The sequence below is a fragment of the Zonotrichia albicollis genome, chromosome 14, assembly GCF_047830755.1.
Source record: "Zonotrichia albicollis isolate bZonAlb1 chromosome 14, bZonAlb1.hap1, whole genome shotgun sequence".
Lineage (NCBI taxonomy): Eukaryota > Metazoa > Chordata > Aves > Passeriformes > Passerellidae > Zonotrichia > Zonotrichia albicollis.
Window position 1 is genome coordinate 1335655 of NC_133832.1, and position 20450 is coordinate 1356104.

At 60.9% G+C, this 20450-nt stretch overlaps 2 protein-coding genes across 7 annotated transcripts; one reads left to right on the forward strand and one right to left on the reverse strand.

The window, feature by feature from the left end:
* Positions 1-484: 484 nt before the first annotated feature.
* Positions 485-5820, reverse strand: BMP15 (bone morphogenetic protein 15). Its single transcript, XM_005493957.3, has 2 exons — positions 2619-5820; positions 485-2129 (listed from the first exon to the last, which is right to left on the reverse strand). The coding sequence occupies exons 1-2, from the start codon at positions 2935-2937 to the stop codon at positions 1354-1356; spliced, it is 1095 nt and encodes a 364-aa protein (XP_005494014.2). The 5' UTR covers positions 2938-5820; the 3' UTR covers positions 485-1353.
* SHROOM4 (shroom family member 4) lies at positions 5715-17804 on the forward strand. 6 transcript variants are annotated; one of them, XM_074551371.1, is made up of 10 exons: positions 5836-5968; positions 9306-9457; positions 10549-10680; positions 11202-13146; positions 13344-13405; positions 13818-14417; positions 14593-15015; positions 15099-15285; positions 15855-16127; positions 16209-17804. In XM_074551371.1, the coding sequence occupies exons 1-10, from the start codon at positions 5843-5845 to the stop codon at positions 16476-16478; spliced, it is 4170 nt and encodes a 1389-aa protein (XP_074407472.1). In that variant the 5' UTR covers positions 5836-5842; the 3' UTR covers positions 16479-17804. The 6 variants fall into 6 exon arrangements, with proteins under 6 accessions (XP_074407471.1, XP_074407472.1, XP_074407470.1 ...); XM_074551369.1 differs by lacking the exon at positions 5836-5968 and adding an exon at positions 6413-6549; XM_074551370.1 differs by lacking the exon at positions 9306-9457 and having other exon boundaries at positions 5715-5968.
* Positions 17805-20450: the final 2646 nt, after the last annotated feature.

Consider the following 20450-nt stretch of genomic DNA (forward strand, 5'->3'; position numbering starts at 1 on the left):
TGCTCAAAGAATGGAAATTTTGCTCCAGCATTGCAGACAGGGCATCATATCCAGCAAGAGTCAGGTTTGTTTGCAGATACCTACCCACAATAGCAACAGCAGAGAAATGCCTTGGCCATGGTGACAGACAGCCCCAGGAGACCTGGCTCATTGCTCTTCCATGGTCTCCTAGGACTTGCCCCATACAGAGGGATGCGGGGCATCTCTCATTCCCAGACCCATGGAGGCAGCTGCCTGGAGCCACATTTGGTCTCCTCTGCACTAGGGCAGGTCAATGCTCCAGGGGAGGCACTTCTCATAGGCCCTGCTTGAACCAGCTGGGATTTACCCCCACACCCGCCCCCTCCAGTGAAAGCACAAAGGCAGGGCACAGGGATACAGCCTAGGGCAACCTATCCCAGGGTGCACCTGCTGCACCCTAGGGGCAGTGCAAGAACAGGCCAAGATGGTCTTTAGCAAAATCAATCAATTTATTTATTCACAGTCAAGAAATACAGAAGAGTCAGGCAGCAGGGGTGCTGAGAGTGAGACTGACCCTTCTGAAAACAGGGACATGCCAGGAGCCCAGCAGAGCCCAAGGCCTGTGTGACAGCAAGAGTGCAAGAAGGTAGAGATACATCTGCAACAGGAATCTGACCTCTGGGAACAAGACCTGAGCCCTGCTAGAGGGCAAGCCAAGGAGCTGAAGAACAGGTGTGTCAGAGGAAACAGCAGGCAGAGCCCAACACAGGCAGCTGCCTTCGCCTCTAGCACCGGAAGCAGAGATGGCAGCTCAGGTCCCTCCAGTTTTTCACAGCCCTTCCAGAGCAGAACTGGAGGGGAGGAGAGAGGCTTCCTCACTCCAGCCCAAATTCTCAGCCTGGTGAGATGCCTCTGCAGCTGAGACTAGACAGGGATGGGGTGCACGTGAGTTGGGAAGGAATGCCACAGGCAGGGTCACATCAGATCCTGACACCACCAGTGTGTCAGATGCAAAACACAGACACCTGGACTTCCTACCCTCTCTCCACCAGGAGACTCCCAGCCACCTCCTAAGAGCTTGGTACTCCTGTTTAGGGACACAGCTCATATCTGAGAACATCAGGCCGAGCCCCCCTGCCCACCAAAACCAGGCAGCAGCCATGGGGGCTGCAGGAAGGACAGATACCATGGGGCAACCACCCCAGCACAGGTTCCTGCCTTTAAAATCCCACAATTTACAAAAAACTGTCATTGTAAAACCTCCCCACTGAGCAGCACTGCATGGGGAGGGGAGATGAGCCAAGTGAGCCCCAGGCAGATCAAGATAAACCCTAAAGTCCAGATCTGCAGGAAGAGGCAGAGCCCAGGGGTGATGTGCTGGAGCAGTGGAAATTACCGGCAAGTGCAGGACTCTGCAATCATGTTCTCATACTCCTTGTACAGGATGCCTCCATTGCGCTCAATCATGAGGACGCTGATGGGGCTGTAGCGATAGGGCACACAGGAGGGCCGGGGCACATTGGCATCCACAAGCTGATGAACAAAACTCTGCACCACAGCATGGTTGGGTGCATGGAAGTCATAGCGGAGCAGGTGGGGACAGGTGCCCTTGCAGTAGCGTGGGTTGTAGCGGTGAGGAGCGATGATCCAGTGGTCCCAGCCCAGCTGTGCAAAACTGACAGGGAAGGGGCGGAGGGAACAGTCACTCTTCTCCCCTCCCTGCTCCTGCAGGTTCTTGGGCAGGTCATGAGCCAATGTCCCTGTATCACGTCGGTGTCGGTGGGGCTCTGCTGCCAGAGGTGTGAACCCTGCCTGAGTATCGTTAAGGTAGAGAAGGAGGAAAGGGTGGCCGGGGGCCACAGGGGCATCGTGGCCTCCTGGTCGGCCAGCACGCACACAGACATGCCGCAGTGCCAGGCTCCCCATGCTGCTGTTCCCCAGCACCAGGTAAGGGGTGACATCAACTTCGGCCCAGCCATCACGGGAACGGGCAGTAGGGCTGAGCAGCATCCTGGGTGGTTCACCAGCCATCACCAGCTCCAGAGCACAGAGAAGGCGACCGTGGGCCAGTGACAGACTAGGCAGGTAGACCACAGTAGCTCTGAGGAGGTGCTCGACCTCTGGCTGGCCCTCCATGTGGTAGGTGAGGGCCTGCAAGTACCAGCGACCTGCAGGGAAGCAGTGACCAGTACCCTGTTAGCATAGTGCAGGAGGCACTGTGGAGCACCCCTTTCTGTCATGGTGCTGCCACAGTCCCACACAGCACAGCAGAGCCTGTGACAGCCATCTGCCCCATCACAAGGCAGAAGCTGCAGCAAACAGAAGCCATGAGACAAGGCTTGCTGGTGGAATGAAGGGCAAAGAGTCTGCAACATTTCCTATCCTCTCCACCAACACCATTAGCCTGGCAGAGCATCAGGCAGAGTAGGAAGGAGAGAAGGGCACACAAGGGCCAGCTATGCCCTTGCCCATCTCACCCCTGGGGCAGAGCCTTGGACTCCTGCCAAGTGGAACCCCACAGCCAAGAGCAAACCCCAGCCAGGACACTGTAGAGAGGGGGAAGGAAGCAGGCAAGAGACCTCACCTTCAGAGCTCAAGCCCACCCTGCTAGCTCTGCTAAGCACACATACCATCCTTAGTGCTCACCGGTTCCTTACCTGCCCAGGGCTGACCCCCATGGGAGCTGGCCTGCACCAGGCGGATGGTGTTGGTGCCTAGGCTGCGGCTGCGGCGGGGTCGGCCTTCGCGGTCAGCAGCACGCCGGTACAGATTCAGCATGTAGCGCAGGGGCTGCCCGCTGGCTGGTCCCGCCTGCCAGCCTGGGCTGCCTGGAGCCCGCGTTTGCAGCGCTTGCAGGAGGGGCAGGGTGGGGACAGCAGGCAGGGAGCCAAGGGGCAATGGGGACTGGTTCGCAGCCTGGGAAAGGGGCAGAACAAGGAGAAGGAGGAGGCTGGTGAAAGGGTAGGGCATAGCCATGATAGGTGAGTGTCGGCAGGGAGCAGGTAAGAGGGACAAGGTGGGGCTGGCCAGCAGAAGAATTAGGGAGAACCTGCAGTTATACTTCTCCTCACTTGGGAGGCAGAGCTGACTGTGGGCACCAGCAAAAGGATCCCAGGGTGCTTCCAGCTCCTATCAAGACAGGACAACCACACTGGCTGCTTCAGCTTGGTACAGGAACAGAAAGGTGGGGGGAATCTGTATGCAAAAAGAGGTACAAATTCCAGATTAAAATCCAGACCAGGAGCAAAGCTAGCCCAACAGAGCCTGGCTATGGGAGTTGCAAAGGTGCTGGGGTAGGGGCGTGGGGTGGGGTGGCGTGGGGTGGGAGGACCAGCTCACTCAGCTCACCTGCTTTCAGCTCAGCCTCCTCCTACAGGATAGGAGGTCCTTGCCCAGGCCCATTTTAAAGGCATGGACTCAATCAGGTTTTAAAGAGGCAGGACCTCCCTGGGTCCCAGGGGAGTGGGGCCAGACAGAGCCTGAGAGGGTGCTTTCATGCAATGAGAGTTCCTCCAGCTACCTCCACTCTGTGCTGACACTCCATCAGCGGCTCATCACCTTTGTGCCCATTGCTGCATGCTGGTCTGCATTGCCCCAAGCAGGCACAGAGCCTGGAGTTCTGCTCCCCAACAGCCCCGCAGCACAGCCAGGCTGCCCAGTGCCTCACTCTATCCAGCTGGCACTAAGACACATGGGTGAGCAGAGCGACCCTGAGCCCAGCAGTGGTAAGTATGTCTGGGTAAGCCAGAAGTACCTCACTGTAGGCATCATCCTGCCACCATCATCACCATGCCTGCAACTTTGCCTACCTTGACCAGTTTCCAGGTCTTTCTGCCAAAACCTGCTCAAAGCTGAGAGGTGAGCGTGATGCTCACTCTCTCTCTGGCATGGGCCATTCAAGTCACTTTCTGTACTGGGGACAGTGCTTGCCTGGGAAAGACCCTCTGGGCACACCACAGTGTGCTGTGGGCAGCTGCAGCAAGTCCCACCTCCAGAGCCCCTGGTGCTGTGCCCCGACCCACAGTACACTGTTGCTCTCCTGCTGGGATGGAAGTGGCCAGGGGGTGAGCACACTGGTTGGGAATCACTGGTGAAGGCACAGGGACATGGGGAGAGCTGGAGGGATGGTACTGGTGTCTGCTGCCCACTCTTTCTGGTGCCAGCTGGGCACAGTGCTAAGGGCTTGGGAGGGCTGTGTAGGGGTGTCTGTGGTGCTAAGTGTGCTATGGGGCCATGTGAAGAGCCAGGGCACAAGAGCCCTCTTGCCTGGCCAGGCAGCCCTTGTTACTCATTTGGGAAAGCGCACAAGGGGCAGACAAGCCAGTGAACATTGGGAAGTCTGGCCATGGCAGCAGCCAGTCATGATTTGGGGGCATTACAAGGCAGGTGGGGTTGGGGTGGTGGACATGTCAGTGGTGGACATGTCAAGGCTGTATGGGGGGAGCTATGAATCTCTCCTGGGTGGGCTCTAGCACTACAAATAGCCCAGGTACCACTCCCCCTGTGCCCTGTGACACTCTGGCTGTACTGGTCTGACTGCACAGGGAGCAGGCAGAGTTCAAGACAGGTGCTTGTGGACAGGGACTACCAAGAAAAACTTGAGACCCTTCCAGCACTGAATGAACCAGCCTGGCACTGCAAGCTGACCCTCCCAGGCCGCGGCAGGCAACCAGGGCTGCAGGCGCTGCTTGCAGAGCAGAGCTTTCCAGGCCGGTTGTCTGGGAAGGAGATGAGTAAGAGTCATGGCCCCAGGCAGGAAGGGAGGAGCAGGACTCTTGGGAATCCATGCCGATCCACTCCCACCATCCCTGGCTGCTGTTGCCGGCTCTTCCCCCTGCCTCAATTTCCCCCCGTGGTACAGCTGCCTCTCCTGGGTGTAGCAGGGAAAAGACAAGGGTGAAGAACGGCCAAACTGCCAGGTATGCCCTAAGGTGCCCGGCAGGATATGGACAGGGTGGGGACTGGCATGGGTAGGTCAGACAGAAGCCAGCAGCATGTGCTGGCCTGCAGGCAATGGAGCTTGAGGCACCAGTGTGACTACATGGTGGGGAGCCAGGGGGGCTGCATCGCCCTACTGCCACCCCCTCGTACCTACCTGAGTGCTGTTGAACTGCCACCATGCCAGGCTAAACTGTGCTAAGCAGTCCCTACTGGTGTGTGTTCCCAGTGGCACCATATTGTGCTGAACTGGGTCATTTTGAGCTGAACCTGTGCATGGTAAAGCTAAGTCAAGCCAGGCCAGGCTCTGCTGACTGAACTCTGCCAGCCCTGCTTGGAGCTAAGCTAGATGAGACCCCTGCTTGTTCTGTGCTGTACCAAACTTAACTTTGCCAGCCCTGTGTCATGTTGAACTGAGCTGAGACAAGCCAGAATGTGCCAACCCAGCTGAACTGCACCGAGGCATGCCAGGCTGAGCCATGCTGGGTCAGTTAACTCATGCTGGCCCCCCTGCCATCCCACGTTGAGCTGAGCTGTGATGTATCGTGCTACACTGAGGTTTGCCAGCCTTCCATATCAGGCCACGCTGGGTTGAGCTGGACTGAATTGAAATATGCTAGCTGGGCTGTACCAAGATGAGCCAAGCAGCTCACTTCAGGTCCCTGAGCTAAAGGACGGCATGCCAAGGTACTGAGTAGAGAGGTGCTGTGCTGTGCCATTGTGTGCAGAGCCATGCCATGAGCTGCGCTGAGCCGCGCCGTGTTGTGCCGTGCCGGACCGTCCGCCGCCGTCCCCCCGCGCCTCATTGGCGGCGGCGGAGCAGTCCCGGTGCGGAGCGGCCCCGCCCCGCACTCGCCCCGCGCCGCTCAGCCCGGGCGGGCGGGGGTGTAATTTCCTCCACAGTTCGGGGCCGGGCCGGGATGGGGCTGTAGCTGTAGCCGCCATGGAGCGGGCTGAGGGCCGGCCCGGCGCCCCCCAGTATGTGCATGTGCAGCTGCAGGGGGGCGCGCCCTGGGGCTTCACGCTGCGCGGCGGGCTAGAGCACGGCGAGCCCCTCATCGTCTCCAAGGTAGGAATCGCCGGCAGAGCCCCGCGTGGGCTCCGCGACATCCCCCCGCGAGGGGCCTCTCGCCCGTGGCGGGGCGCGGGAGATGGGAGGACACCCGGGGCGCGGCGGCGTCGGGGGTGCGGGGAGCTCCGGCCGCGGGGACTTGTATCCTGGCGCGGCGGGATGGGGACGGCCACTCGCACCTACGATCTCCGCGGCCCTCCACTTAGAGTCGCAGTGAAGAGTGAGAGCGAGAGGGGCGGAGGGACAGCCCGGGCCCGGCGGCAGGAAGAAATTCCTCTGGCACATCCGTTGGGCTGGCGTCGGGGGCGGCCCCCACGTTCTCCCTCACGTCTTTCCCGGTCCCGTCCCTCGGGCTGTAGCCGGGGAAGGTCAGCCCCCTGTGTGCCCATCCGTCGGTGCCGCACCTACTGGCGTTCCGGGCGCCGGACTACGGGACGTTTGGTGCCACGGTGGGGGAACCATAGTCCGTCCCGTCATGCCCCGGCACCCCTGGAACGCAGGGGCAGGACCGTGCCCGGGACGGGGTTGGCGCCGGGGTGCGCTGCCGAGCGGAGACCGGCCGCAGTCGGGAGCAAATGGTGAGGGTGACCCCTGCGGCCCCGACGTCTCACCACACAGAGGGTCACCGATTCCTGCGCCCCCCCGCCAGGGCATCGCTCCGCGGGGAGACCCGCAAGGCAGCGGCCAGGGGAACTCCAATAGCCACCGTCCGGCGTGCCCGGACGAGGCCCTGTCGCCGGACGATTTGGCCGCCTGCCCGCCCGGTGTCGCCGTCCTGCTGAGCCGGGGTGCGGCGGGCCGGGCTGGCGGCCCCGGGGCTGCTCTGTGCCTCGAGCCGGGCCGACTGCGCCCCCGGGCCGTTCCACGCCCTCGGCGGGACGCGGCCAGCGCGGTCTGGCTGGGGGAGCTGGAAAAGTGGCTCCGGTCCCAGCCCTGCGCCCTGAGGTGGCACCGCCGGCGGATGGGGAGCCGGGCGCCGAAGGAGTAACTGCCCGCGTCCCCACTCGCTGCTGGCCTTCGGGGTGATGGGTCCCCGTGGGTCCGCCGGTTGCCGGAGGAGGGATGTTCCTCACTCACCACTTTTGAGAAGGGGATTGGCTTGCGGGCCGCGGGGTATCGGCCCCCGCGCTCCCACGAACACGCAGCCGCCGCGTGTGCTCGGTAGACAAAAGGGGCTTGTTCCAGCGCTTTGTGCGTTCAGGGGAGGGTCCCCCGGGGTCACCGCTCCGCCGCTGCGGCCGGCCGAGGTGTGTGCGGAGAGGGGCGGCCCTCGCCTGTGGCGCGGGGGGTGCGGGCCGGAAAGAGGAAGGGCGTCCCCGCACACGATGACTGAGTTTGGCCTCTGAGCCCACTCCGGGCAGAATCCTTCTGTGGAAGAGTCCCACGGCGGTGCTCACATGCGATCTTAAGCCTTCCATGGGGCTGCAAACGCCCTCCGGCACAGGCTTCCTTGAGCACGTCAGGGGCAAGGAGGGAGGTTGGTGTGGCGCAGGGTGAGCACAGCTCTGGCACTGTTCTGCTTGGGAGTCCTAAGACAAGTTTCTCCGGAGACAGGCAGACATTCCCGTGAGCCATCTGGTGCCCACCATCGGGGCCCAGAGAGAACTCCAGGGATGGTGTTTGGGAAGTGTCCTGGGCTGGCTCAGCCAGGCAGGGCAGCAGGCAGTGGCGTTTAGTTGCCAGTGCTTAGTTCACTAGTGGCAAAGGCAGAACAAGGGGCTGTTTGTGCCAAATTTAGCTCCTTGTGAGTGATGCCAGGGCTGAGCCTGTCCATCCTAGTGCATGTGATCGCCCAGACATGGGTGCAGAGCTAGTGGTGTCCTGCAGCAAGTGGGGACACCTTTTATCTCTAGCTCATCCCCGTGGTGGTGGCAGCCAGGACAGGTGGGCACGTGTCTGGACAGAGGACTGAGGTGAAGGTGGAGCCTCCCTTGCACGCTCTGCTGGTGCCTGGCGGTGGGCAGCAGCATGGCAAGGGGTAAACCCAGGTGCTCCACTGACTGCATGGTAGGACTGGGAGCCCTCACAGACAGTCAGGGTCCCCTGCCAGGAAGGCCGCCCCATGGCTGACATCTGGGTAGGAGGGCAGCCTGCCTGCACAGGCAGGCACATTGGGCTGTGCCCTGCCTGGGTATGGCATTACAGTGCTAAGATCCTTGGAAAAATGGGAGAGCTGTTGGTTCTGGGCACAGCTGTGCCAGGCAAAGCCATGGGGCAGTGGTGCTCTGGGCAGGAGGCTTGGCTGCCCCTGCCTTTCTCCCTCCTAAGGTGACATTTTGTCCAGGGGTAGTGGAATGCCTCCTGAGCCCTGCCCAGCATTAGGGCTGGAAAGTGGTGCCCAGGGGCATATGCACAATGACTGACCTGCTAGGAAGCCATGTGTGCTCCCTGGCACTGAGGTCTGGCTGCTGCCCAAAACTGGTCGTGCAGGCACTTTGAGCAGAGGTCATTCCCTGGCCAGACTGGGAGCAACTGGGCAGGGTGAAGAGCCCATGGGCAGGGTGGGTGCAGGAGCCTCAGCATGGGGCCAGGTTAGCTCTGCCGTGCAGGTGGCTATAGGGTCTTGCCGCATCCACACTGGGGCATGGGGCACCCCAGGTCCTGCCCCATGCACCTGCATGCCCTGTGCTACTTCCACCACGGAGAAGCAGCTCCAGTCGCTTGCCAGCCCTTTGGTGTGGAGTTGGCAATCCCTGGCCATTGCAGAGGCAGGATGGGCAGAGATCAGTGCTGGCAATGGACACTGCCTAGCCCAGCCGGGCACTGCTTGTCCCAGGGCTGCCAGGACTGCACCTACCAGCTAGGGCAGAGGGCATGGGCCGGGATCTCATGTGCTGGCAGCACCATGGCTATACTTCCTCTAAGCACAGCAATACAGGGTGCCAGGTTCATTTTGGTTGTGGGTGTCAGGGAGGGTAGGCATGTGCCAGGGCTCAGCACTTCTACTGTTGTCTCCTATGTGCACATAGGGTGGGATAGCATCCTTTGGGCATTGAAATCACCACGGGTGCCCAGACAGGCTCAGTGTGGGGTTGGAAGCAGCAGCAGGGGGCTGGCATCCATGCTGGACAAAGGGCCCTTGTGCTGCCTGCGAGGGAATCTGCTGGGATGGGACATTTTTCTTTCTCTCCCCTCCCTGATGCTCTTGCTCAGAAATTCACGCGACCAGAGAAGGGAGAAAGCCTGGCCCCACAGATCCCTCTGTGGTGCCTGGGGCTCAGATACCTTCTCGGAAGCCTCTTTCTCCCCTGACACGCGGTGGCCATGGAACATCCCTTGGGATATTCTGGGGGCTGTGCCCCTGCCCCCCTTGATGCCCCTCTCTGTCACCCAGGTGGAGGATGGGGGCAAGGCTGCACTGTCCCGCCGGCTGCAGCCAGGTGATGAGCTGGTGAACATCAGCGGGACCCCGCTGTACGGATCCCGCCAGGAGGCCCTCATCCTCATCAAGGGCTCCTACCGCACTCTGAAGATGGTTGTTCGCAGGTTGGCAGTGCTGTGGAAGGGACACAGGGAGGGCCATTGGGGCTTCACCTGCCTGGGGGACTGGCAGGAACCTGGAGGTGCCCCTTGCTGGGACAGGGTGGGGAGCAGCCCCTTTGCTGCTGTCAGCACTCCCGCTAAGTGGGGGTGCCACATCCAGCAGAGCCAGGGTAGTGCATCGGGCTCACCACCCCCTCGCTGGGCGGTATCCTCAAGCGTGGCCGCTCCTCTCCCTTCCTGCCTGCTTGCCTGCCTCCTGCCTGCCTGCTTGCCTGGGAAAGGAAGGAGAGGCAGGGCTGGGCCTTGCAGTCCCTTCCCCCCCAGCCCCTCCAACTGCATCCATTCCCTGGCTGCATCCTGACTGAGTCCAGTTCCAGCAGCACTCAGGGGCAGGGACGGCGCGAGGGCACTGCCCAAGGGGCAGGGATCCCACGGGACTGTGCTGGGGCTCAGCATCATCCATGGTGAGTTTGGGGGTTCTGGGAAGTCCCTGTGCTGATAAGAGCTTGCCGCTCTTATCCAGTCATTAAATGTGGCAGCACTTGGCAGTTGGGAGGTACAGGAGGTGGCTTCTGACCATGTCTGTGCAGTGGCATTTGTTGGGTGGGCTGGAGATTCCTGTGGATGCTGTGAGGGGTGGGACAGAGACCAGCACAGGACCCTTCCTAGAGACATGACGTGGCTGGTGCTTGCTGCAGATACTGAGGGACAAAAGAACGAGGGGGAAGGTCAGGCTTGCAGTGGAGACAGATGTGGCCCCAGTGTCCCTTGGTGGAGCTAATCCAGTCCCAGCAGAGACGCTTGCCTTGCTCAGGTCATTGCCTATGGGCTATGCAGGGGATGTGTCCTAGGTCTCCTGTTAATGCGGCAACAGGGATGCTGCAGTCTGGGGAGCCCTGGCCAGCTGGGTGAGCTGTGAGATCCCCTTGCCCAGTGCCGGGTGCATGCAGGACTGGACCCTCCTTGCTGCCATCCCCTTTGGGCGGGCACTGGCCTGGGGGGGACAGGAAACCCCGTAGGAAGTGACTTCAGCCCCGGTTCCTTGGCCTGGCTTCCTCCCCATTCTTGTCCTTTCCCGCTGTTGCTCTTGGCAGGAGGAACGTGCCCGTCTTCCGGCCCCATTCCTGGCACGTGGCCAAACTTGCCGAAAGCCGCCCAGACGTCCCCACCATGCACTGCCCGGCTGATGCCTTCAGCTTCTCCTGGCCTTCAGGGTGTGATGTCAGGTGAGACCCTGGGGGCAGTTATGAGACTGTGCAAGGGGAGAGTGCAGACAAGGACACCCCTTGGGTTGTGGCAGTGGGGGTGGCATAGGGGGTCGCACAGTAGTTTCGGGCATCCCTCCTCATCCTGCACTACCCTTTCCCCTGGCTGTTTACTCCCGGCTCCCGGCAGGAAGGGGCGGTGGCTCTGCTGGAGACAGCCAGGAGCTGCTTAGTCCCACTGCCCCGGCTGCCAGACCTGGGAGGTCTCGAGTGGCTGGAGTCACACACACCCTGTGTTCCCTGTGCCTGTTCCCTTTGCCAGTGCCAGGCAACCTTGGTGGTGGCCCCAACCCGGGGGTGAAGGGCAGGTTGGGGTAGTGCTGCCCTGTGCTCCGTTGTCCCAGGAGGGTGTATGTGGGGGGATGGGCTCCTTGGAATCTCTGTGGAGCTGGATGAGGGGCAGCAGGTGCCTGTAACACTGACGTGGGGCTAGGCAGCAGCAAGCTGTCCCTGCAGTGGAACCCACTGTCCTGGCACTGCAGCACTGACCGGAGCAGCTCCATCGGGAGCATGGAGAGCCTGGATCATCCCAGCCAGGCCTGCTATGAAGGAGACCCCTCACCCGTTGACCAGGGCATGTACCACAGCAAGCGGGACTCGGCCTACAGCTCCTTCTCTGCCAGCTCCATTGCCTCTGACTGCGCCCTCTCTCTCCGTCCTGAAGAGGCCGTGTCCATTGATTCGAGCCTCCAAGGCCCCCGCAAAGCCCCTGACAGGCACTACCTGACCACAGGGGCTGAGCCATCTGCCAGCTGGCACCCTGAGGCGTGGCGGGCACCAGTGCCCCCCCAGCCCCCTATCAGGAGGGACAGCCTGCGAGCAGCCCCAACTGGCAGAGGGGACAAGTGCCAGGCCTCAGTGTCAGTGGATATGCTGCATGCCAAGGGCCGGTGGATCTCTGACACCTTCCTCTGCCAGCGGGATGGGGAAGCAGAAATAGTGGGCAGGAGGAAACTGGAGCCATACCCCACAAAAGACTGTCTTTCTGCTGACCAGTATTACATGCTGAGCTCCCACCCGGACCGTTGCCCAGCTGAGCCACTCCTGGGGGAGAGCATGGAGTCTGACAACCAGCCATACGTGGATGACAGCATGCACCAAGTGCCTGATGCCACAACAGCAGGTGACAACCCATTGCTGTCCCCTCTCAAGGGCCACGTGTCGCACCGTCACAGTGCTCCCGAGCAACTGCTGGCCTCCCAGTTCCGCTCTCTCCAGCTGGGCACCAACAGCGGGCGAGCCTCTCCAGCCCCTGGTGGGCAACACTGGACCTTGTCTCCGCTGCATCCTGAGGGCAGCCGAGGGGGAACCACAGGGGCTGCCCAGGATCCCCCGCTCTGCCCAGAGCCTGGCTGCCGCCCACCACCCTGCCGCTGCTGCCCTGAGCTGCAGCAAGCCTGCGGGCAGGATGGCCGGGGGGCAAGCCCAGTACTCAGCACTGAGGGGCCAGTGGAGGAGGAGAGCCGGGGAGGGGCCCGGCGGGCTGGAGGTCCTCCCCACCGCTCTGCTCAGATGCGCCGCCGCAGCGACCGCTTTGCCACCAGCCTGCGCAACGAGATCCAGCGGCGCAAGGCCCAGCTGCAGAAGAGCCGGGGTCCTGGTGCACCTCTGCCTGGTGAGGAGCCAGTGGAGGAAACTGAGGAGCCCCCAGAGGGCAGTGTACTGGCAGAGCGACAGCCTGCCCCGTCTGGGTGTCTCAGCCCCGCACCGAGTGAGGAGAGCAGGAACTCTGGCCGCTCTGCAGATCGGGGCATCCCCACTCCTGACCCAGCCCCTAAAGGGCCCTTGTCCCCTGAGCGGGTGGTGCCAACAGCCAGGGGCCGCTGGCGCTGGTCCCCGGAAAACAAGCTGCAGCCACAACACTCGCCCAGCCACAGTGAACTGGAGGGCTACAGCCAGGGCCCGGCGGCCTGCAGCTCCCCACCACCACGGGGCAGCGACGAAGCAGTCCTGCTGCCCTTTGCCGACCGCCGCCGGTTCTTTGAGGAGAGCAGCCGACTGACACCACCCCGGCACAGCAAGCCACCAGCAGGTGATCCCAGCACCTTCCAGCCCCCTGGCCCTGAGCACCGGGATGTCCGCCGCCTCTCTGTGGACCAGCCCTACAGCCCACCCTCACCCAGCCGCCCTGGCTCCGCTGGCCCCTATGCTGAGTGCTGCCGGGAGCAGCCCCACTGCTACAAGCCACTGGGGAGGCCAGGGGAGCTGGATTACCTGCGGGGCTTTTCCTACCCCTACGGGGTTCCCCTGCGCCCTGAGCCCTACCACTACTGTGGAGGGGACCTGTGCCCGCCACCACGGCCCCGTGGCCACACATACCGCTGTCACCCTGTGTCCTGGGTGCGCTGCCCTGACTGCTGCTACCCAGCTACCCATCCTGGGCGAGAGGAGAGTGATGCCTGGCCCCTCCGGAGAGCTTTCGTCCCAGTGAGTAATGCCCTGTGGGACTGTGCTGGGGAGCAGCACTGACACTCCCTTGCACCCCTGGACTATGACCCTGGGTTGGGGTGGGGGGTACTGTTCCCCCATTCGCCCTGCAGACTGCCTGCAAGTCTTCTGCATCTGAATGGGGATGGGACAGAGGTGCTGGGGGATGGATTTCACACTGCCTCCCCCTCACACAGGAATTTCCTCAGGGTGAGTGGGAACCACCTTCAGTCACCAGGAAAGTCAGCCAGTCCATCAGGTGAGCCCATGCCAAATGCCACGATGCTGGGATGTGTGTGCCACTCAGTGGGGACCTCAGGGGATGTGGGGACTGCCTGGGGGATGTGGGGACTGCCATGATTTTGACTGGGATGTAGAAAGTGCCTCCCATACTTCCTTGGCCATCCTTGGCTGGTGCTCTTTGAGGCAGAAGGAGGCACGCAGGGCAAGGGTGTGTGAGGAGATGTCCACAGCAAAGGTGGTCCCTCCTTACCCTTCCCCAGGGTTCTGGGGCCATCTCTGGGGAACTGTGCCCAGCAGATAAGCCTGAGCTTCTCCCACCAGTGTGACTGAATGACTAGCTGGGGTAAATGAGGCAGGGCATGAAACGGGCCTGAACTGCCAGATGGGTGACTGTGTATGGCAGGACTGGTGCCTCCTTCTCTTCCTAGTGAGCTCTCCAGCTACCCGCCCGGTTTCCCAAGGCTTGGCCCATTCCACACCTGCCTTGAGAGCACTGAGCCAGAGTGGCCACCCTGCTACCGGGCCACATCCACGCATGACCTTTTGTGGGATAGTGACCGCCTGGCCCACACTCCTGAGAGTCCCCCGGATCCGCTGCACCGCCCACTAAGGGGCAGAGCCTTCTCTGAGAGCCATCTCAACCTGGAACCTTCCAGCCCCTGGGGCTGTGACCAGAAGGACCTTTTCCGTGCCAAGCTGGACCCTCCCAGCATCCCCAAAAAGAAGGGCCCCCCACCTCCCCGCCCACCTCCGCCCAACTGGGAGAAGTACAGACAGCGTCGGGCATCCCAGCACCCGCCAGATGGTGCTGGGCGTGGCTCTGCCTTCTCTGCTGCCCCAATGCCAACCCGCAGCATTGCTGAGGCAGTGAGGGAGCGGTCACAGAGCCTCACCGGGGAGCAGAAAGGCCAGTCCTGGGGGCACACTGCTTGCCCCCCTGCTCCGTCAGGTGCCTGGCCCCGACCTGAGGCCCCCAGATCACTCCGCAGGACTCCTGGGCCTGATGCTGCCAACGCTGAAATTTGCAGGTAAGTGGTGCCATGGCATGGGGGTGGGCTCTTGTACCCTGTATCAGGGCATCCTAATCCTTAGAGCACCGTGTGGGGTTTTTTTGTGTTGTGGACTGTCCCTGTCCCTGACCTCTTTCCCTGGCATGGCCATAGCCCTGAGGGGAGCTGACATGCCCTGGGTGGGTGTTGACAGGGTGTCAGGAGCCGGGGAGAAGCGGACAAAGATGAAGCAGTCTGGGGAGATGGAGGAGCAGCCCCAAAGGCTCATCCAGAACCAGGAGCAAGACCGTGCCAGTCCCCGTGGGGTGGGTGAGTGCTCCCTGTCCCTGCATTGTGGCTCTTGCCCTGCCCTGCCGGAGGCACTTAAGCCCAGTTCTGGGGCAGTGGAGGGGGTGAGCTGCCAGGGCAGCTGGCCCCAGCCCCGCTGCATGGACTCTGAGGAACGACTGTGGGACGTGGCTGTCAGGGACCATTCCCTGGCCAGTGTCCTGGCCCCCTTGGCTTCCCCTGGCACCGCCAGTGAGGTGATGGGTGAGCTGCTGGTGACTGGGGAGCGACCGGCCTGGCGGAAGTGTCTCCAGCAGGACTGGCACCTGGAGGCCCTGGCACAGGACAGGTAGGGCTGTCACACCACCGGGCCCCATACCAAGAGCAGGCTGACACCCCCCAGTGCTTATCGCTGTATCTCTGTCTCCCCAGGCAAGGTTTTGAGCCCATCTCGCTGCCTCCCAGGAGTGCTGCCAGCTCCAGTTCCTTCCCAGTGCACTTTGGTGTTGCAGTGGGCAAAACTGAGCCACTCAACAAGGTAAAGGCACTGCCGGAGGTAGTGGAGGGGAGCTCGGAGGATGAGGAGGAGGAGGTGGACCATGAGCTAGTGGAAAAGAAGGTACAAGACCCTACTGGGACCAATTCCCTTGTGGTTCCCCACTGTCCTGGCCAGGTGCTCATGGAGGCTGGGTGCATTTCTGGATGCTCACGGGGACTGAGGCATCACTGGTTGTTCCTGGGAGCTGGGGACATCACCAGGCACTCATGGGCATGGGGGTAATTGCTGGACACTTGCGGGTACCAGGAACATTACCATATACTCACATGGGCCTGGGGCATTGCCGGATGTCTGCAAGGACCAGGGGCATCGTCAGGTGCCTGCAGGACCTGGGAGTCTCACCAGATGCTCGTGGGGACCAGTGGCATCTACAGATGCTTGATGTTTGCAGGGGCTGGGATGTTCCCAGATACCCACAGGGACGGGGGCATCCATTAGGTGCACACGGACTCTGGGACATGGACAGATTCTTGTGGGGACTGGGAATTGCCAGTAGCTCATGGGAACCTGGGGTACCGCAAGGTTCTTTTGTTCTGTCGGCCCCAGCACAGCGCCCCTACGCCTCCGTGCCAGTCCCCCGATCCCATGGGGAGTGGCTCCAGTTCCCCCTGACCCCTTTGCTCTGGCAGCTGCAGCTGATCGAGAGTCTGAGCCGCAAGCTGGTGGTGCTGCAGGAGGCACAGCGGGGGCTGCAGGAGGACATTAGTGCCAATGGGGCACTGGGTGAAGTTGTGGCTGCTCGCCTGCAAGCCCTCTGCACCCCAGGGGAGTTCGACAAGTACCGCCTCTTCGTGGGTGACCTGGACAAGGTGGTCAACCTCCTGCTCTCCCTCTCGGGTCGCCTGGCCCGGGTGGAAACTGCCCTGGGCAGCCTCGGGCCACACGCCCCTGCTGAGGACAAGGTGGGCATGCGGGAGGGGACCCTCGCCCATGAGGTTTTGGGCTGCGGGATGCCCTGCCAATGCCAGTTGTCTTTCCCACAGCTGGCCCTGCGGGAGAAGCAGCGGCTGTTGGTGGCACAGCTGGAGGATGCCAAAGAGCTGAAGGAGCATGTGGGGCGGCGTGAGGAGGCAGTGGGTGCCATGGTGGCACGGTACCTGCCCCCTGAGCACCTCCAGGACTACCAGCACTTCGTCAAGATGAAGTCAGCCCTCATTGCTGAGCAGAGAGAGCTGGAAGAGAAGATCAAGCTGGGCCAGGAACAGCTCAGGTGCCTGCGTGAGAGCCTTGGCCAGGCCTCCAAGGACTGCTAGCCCCCCTACCCAGTCTCCCTCTGGGATCCTGGCTGTGATCCCAGATTGCTACCAAAGAGGATCCAGCCCCTTGTGGATTCTCCCTGTGTCTGTTCATCTGTCCAGCCCCTGCCTTTTATTTATTTTTCTGATTTACCAAGCAGGGGAGGGGGTTGCCAGTCCAAGTGCTGACAGGAGTTGTGCCACAGAGCCGTCATGGGCTCTGGCCATTCAGCAGCCTGTGGCCCAGCAAGACCAGATGGATGGATGCTACCACCACTCTCATGGGTCTTTCTGTGCCTATGAGGTCCCTCTAGCTTGTCCTGGACACCAGTGCCTGTCTTGTATCTGGTGCTGCACCACATGCCTTAAACATCCCCCAGCTACTATTCATGCAGCATCTGAAAGGGTTAAACCGTGCTCACCGGCTGTCCTGTCTGTTTGCCCAGCTCTGTCCATCTGTGTGGGGGGGGGAGCTGAAGGAATTTCAGCCCCAGCATCCTCTTCCTCCTCATTGTGTCAGAAACAATGGTCCCGGCCAGCAGATTCTTAACCCACTCCCTGCTGGCTGAGGGACCACAGGGGGCCGAGGTGAGTGCCAGTAGGTGTTGTGTACCTGTGTCTTGGGATGGTACCCTGCCAGGGCATGGATGCTGGGACAAATACACTGAGGCCTGCACTACTCTCTGTCACCAATGCTGTGGGCATGGAGACAACTCAGCCTCAACCAGCCCTCACCTGTAGCTTCTAGCTCAACACCAGGATTAATAGAGGAAAAACCACATTAAGGACAAAATGGGGTACCTGTCCCCTCCTTTCTGCTGTAACAGCCACAAATAGCACTTAGATGTCACCCCTGCCACTGTCCACCTGTCTCCATGGCATGAGCAGGTGCCTTCATACTGATTTTGCACAGGGGTTTAATGCAACCAGCAGGAGCTTGGGGCAGGGGGGTAAACGTTTTGGGGAGGCACGGAGGCAGCAGCGCTTTGGTGTGGCCCCATAGCTGGACAACCCAGCCCAGGGTTCAGGCAGCATCCATGCCTGCCTGTGAGCTCCAGCAGCAGCCCTGCTGTGTTGCTGCCCCTGCTCTGGGCTACCCTTTAGCCTGTTAAACACTACACTTCACACTTGCCTGGCTGTACTGTGGGATGGTGCCTGGCAGGAGTGGGGTCCTCAACATTCCCTCCATCTCAACCACCCCAGAATCATTGCTAGGACCAAAGACTGCACCCCCTGGTGGCCATGCTGCTCTCGTGGTGGGGTTCAGCAGCCCTGCCTGCATGTTGCTGCATGCCATTGTATCTCTAACAGTAAAGCAGCAGCAGGAGCTGCACTTCTGTTCCAGCTGTCTCTTGCGTGGTTTGTCCCTGTGCCCCAACAAGTGGCACTGGAGCAGAGAGAGGGTAATTGCTCCAGCTGGGATGAATCAAGGCTTAGCAAGCTCTTGGAAGCTGAATGCCCCCGTGGCCCAGGGGGCACCTGAAGCGCAGCTGTGGGCAGGGTGTCTTCTGCTCCCAGTGCTCCTAGGCTGAGTTGGGGTACGGGTCAGTGCCTGGACTCTTCCGCCGGGATGCATGTAGGAGTCACGGCGCTTGGGTAGTGGATACAGGGTTTTCCCTGGCAATCTCTCGGGGCATAGCTGCCAGAGCATTCGGGGCAGCCCCGGGGAGGGGGTGGCCGTGCCCGGGGGGATGTCGCCGTACTGCTTCTGCTGCTGAGCCTGTTCCGGGGTGCCTCGATTCACCGGGCTGTCCCGATTCACCGCGGTACAGCAGGGGGGTGCCCGGAGCCTTCCCCGGGAACTGCTCTGCTCGCCAGGAGCGCCGGCGGCCGCTGGGCGGCGCCACTGCTCGGACGGGGCATGCGCGTGCAGGTGCGTGTGGGGTGTGGGAGCGCAGGTGCGCGCGAACACGCGCGGTGGGGGGGGGGGGGGGGCGCTAGTGGCGCGCGCGTGCGCAGATGTTGGGAGGGGCGCGGGGATGCTCCAGGGTGGGCACAAGTGCACGGGGCCAGTGTGAGTGTAGGCGAGTGGGTACACACCCCCACAGTGGGTACACAACCCCACAGTGGGGTACGCACCCCCACACTGGGGTACACCCGTACACAACCCCACACTGGGGTACACACCCCCACAGTGTGGTACACACGTGCACAGTGAGGTACACACCCCCACAGTGGGTACACACCCCCACAGTGGGTACACCCGTACACACCCCCACAGTGGGTACACAACCCCACAGTGGGGTACACACCCCCACAGTGGGTACACACCCTCACAGTGGGTACACACCCCCACACCGGGGTACACACATGCATGCACACAGCAGCGTGTTGGCGAGTGGCCAGAAATGTGTGGAGTGTGAGCATATGGCAATGCAGGGGATACAGGCACATGCACGTCAGTGCATAGAAGTGAACATGTACGCACAGTTGGATGTGTGCACATACACATGAGCACACACAGCTGAACTCTTACATAAGTGAATGCATGCACACACCTCTGAGCATGCATGTTCTCATAGTTGAACACATGCCATATATGTGAGTTCTCATGAACAGGGCATAGATCCATGCTGCTGCACACAAGTGTTAGTGGCCGAGTGACTGCACGTGCAGGTGAATGCATGCACGGGGGAACTTGTCCTATGTCTGATGTGCACATGTGAATGCATGCCCACGTTTATAAGTGTGAGTTCATAGGGCTACTTGTGCAAGCCCTTGCATGTGGATAACTGCAGGCACAGGGAAACTGTGCCCCATGACCCATTCAAAACACCATTGTCCCTCCATGCAGCTCCAGCTGCTGCCAGGTATGACTGTCGGCCCACGGCATGGTGGCATGGCTGGCTTGCTGGATACAGGGACCCTCAATGCTGGATGTGGCCATGGCATGGGGTGTCCTGGGGATTGCTTTGTGAGACTCCAGAATTGCAAACAGAACCCACAAAGGTATGGTAGCCCCTGGTGTCTGTCTCCCCATCATGATGATCTCTCCATTATACAGATCCCAGGTCTGTCCCACAATGTCCCATACACCTGAGCTGGGGAAGGATGAGGATATGGCAGGTAGTGATGCTTTAATGAGAGACCCCTGCCACACGTGGGAGATGGGGAATCCTGGAGCAGAAAAGTCCAAACCCCATAGTATGGTACACATAGTAGACCCCCCTCACTCCCACAGTCCATTACAGCCCGAAAGGGAAAGCCGTGCATAGGGAAGGGACAAGAGAGCGCTTCCTGTCCCTGCACTGAGGCAGAATGGCCCAGCAGGAAGGAAGGGATATGGGGCTCTGCCAGCATGGAGAGCCCAGAGCAGCAGTGGGTGAGAGATGAGCGCAGAGGCCCATGCAACACTGTGGGATGGAAAGTGAGGCCAGAGCTTCTCTCCCCAGATTTTTGGTGGCACACCCCCCTGTGTGTATGCATGTGTGTGTGCTCCAACACATGTTCCAGGGCATGCTCTATGCAATCACACCTCTGTGGGGCCATCTGCATGCATGCGCACCACAGAATCACAGAAAGGTTTGGGGTGGGAGGGATTATTGAAGGATATTCTGTCCAATTCTCCCTGCCAGGGGCAGGGTTAGGGTTAGGGCAGGAACATCTTCCAGGGATGTCAGGTTGCTCCAAGCCCTATCCACCCTGTCACTGAACACTTCTAGAGATTGGCCAGCCACAGCTTCTCTGTGCAGCCTGTGCCAGTGCCTCACCACCCCCATGAAAAATGATTTCCTCTTTCTGTGTAATCCAAACACACCGTAAGTCACATTATAACTGATGGCCCTTGTCCTGTCCCTACATGCCCTGTGAAAAACTCTCCTTTTGGAAACTCCTTGATATACTGAAACGCTACTTTAAAGTCTTACTGGAGCCTTGTCTTCTACAGGCTGAACAACCCCATATCTCACAGTCTGTTTCCACAGTAGATTGTTTTCAGCCCTCAGAGCATCTCTGTGGTGTTTTCTTGACCCACTCTAGCAGCAACACATC

Coding starts and splice junctions, on each gene's coding strand:
- BMP15 (XM_005493957.3), bottom strand. CDS start 2,937: ATGGCTATGCCCTACCCTTTCACCAGCCTCCTCCTTCTCCTTGTTCTG. Junction 2,130..2,618: donor TGGGGGTCAGCCCTGGGCAG/GTAAGGAACCGG, acceptor GCTTCCCTGCAG/GTCGCTGGTACTTGCAGGCC.
- SHROOM4 (XM_074551371.1), top strand. CDS start 5,843: ATGGAGCGGGCTGAGGGCCGGCCCGGCGCCCCCCAGTATGTGCATGTG. Junction 15,286..15,854: donor ATGAGCTAGTGGAAAAGAAG/GTACAAGACCCT, acceptor TTGCTCTGGCAG/CTGCAGCTGATCGAGAGTCT. Junction 16,128..16,208: donor ACGCCCCTGCTGAGGACAAG/GTGGGCATGCGG, acceptor TCTTTCCCACAG/CTGGCCCTGCGGGAGAAGCA.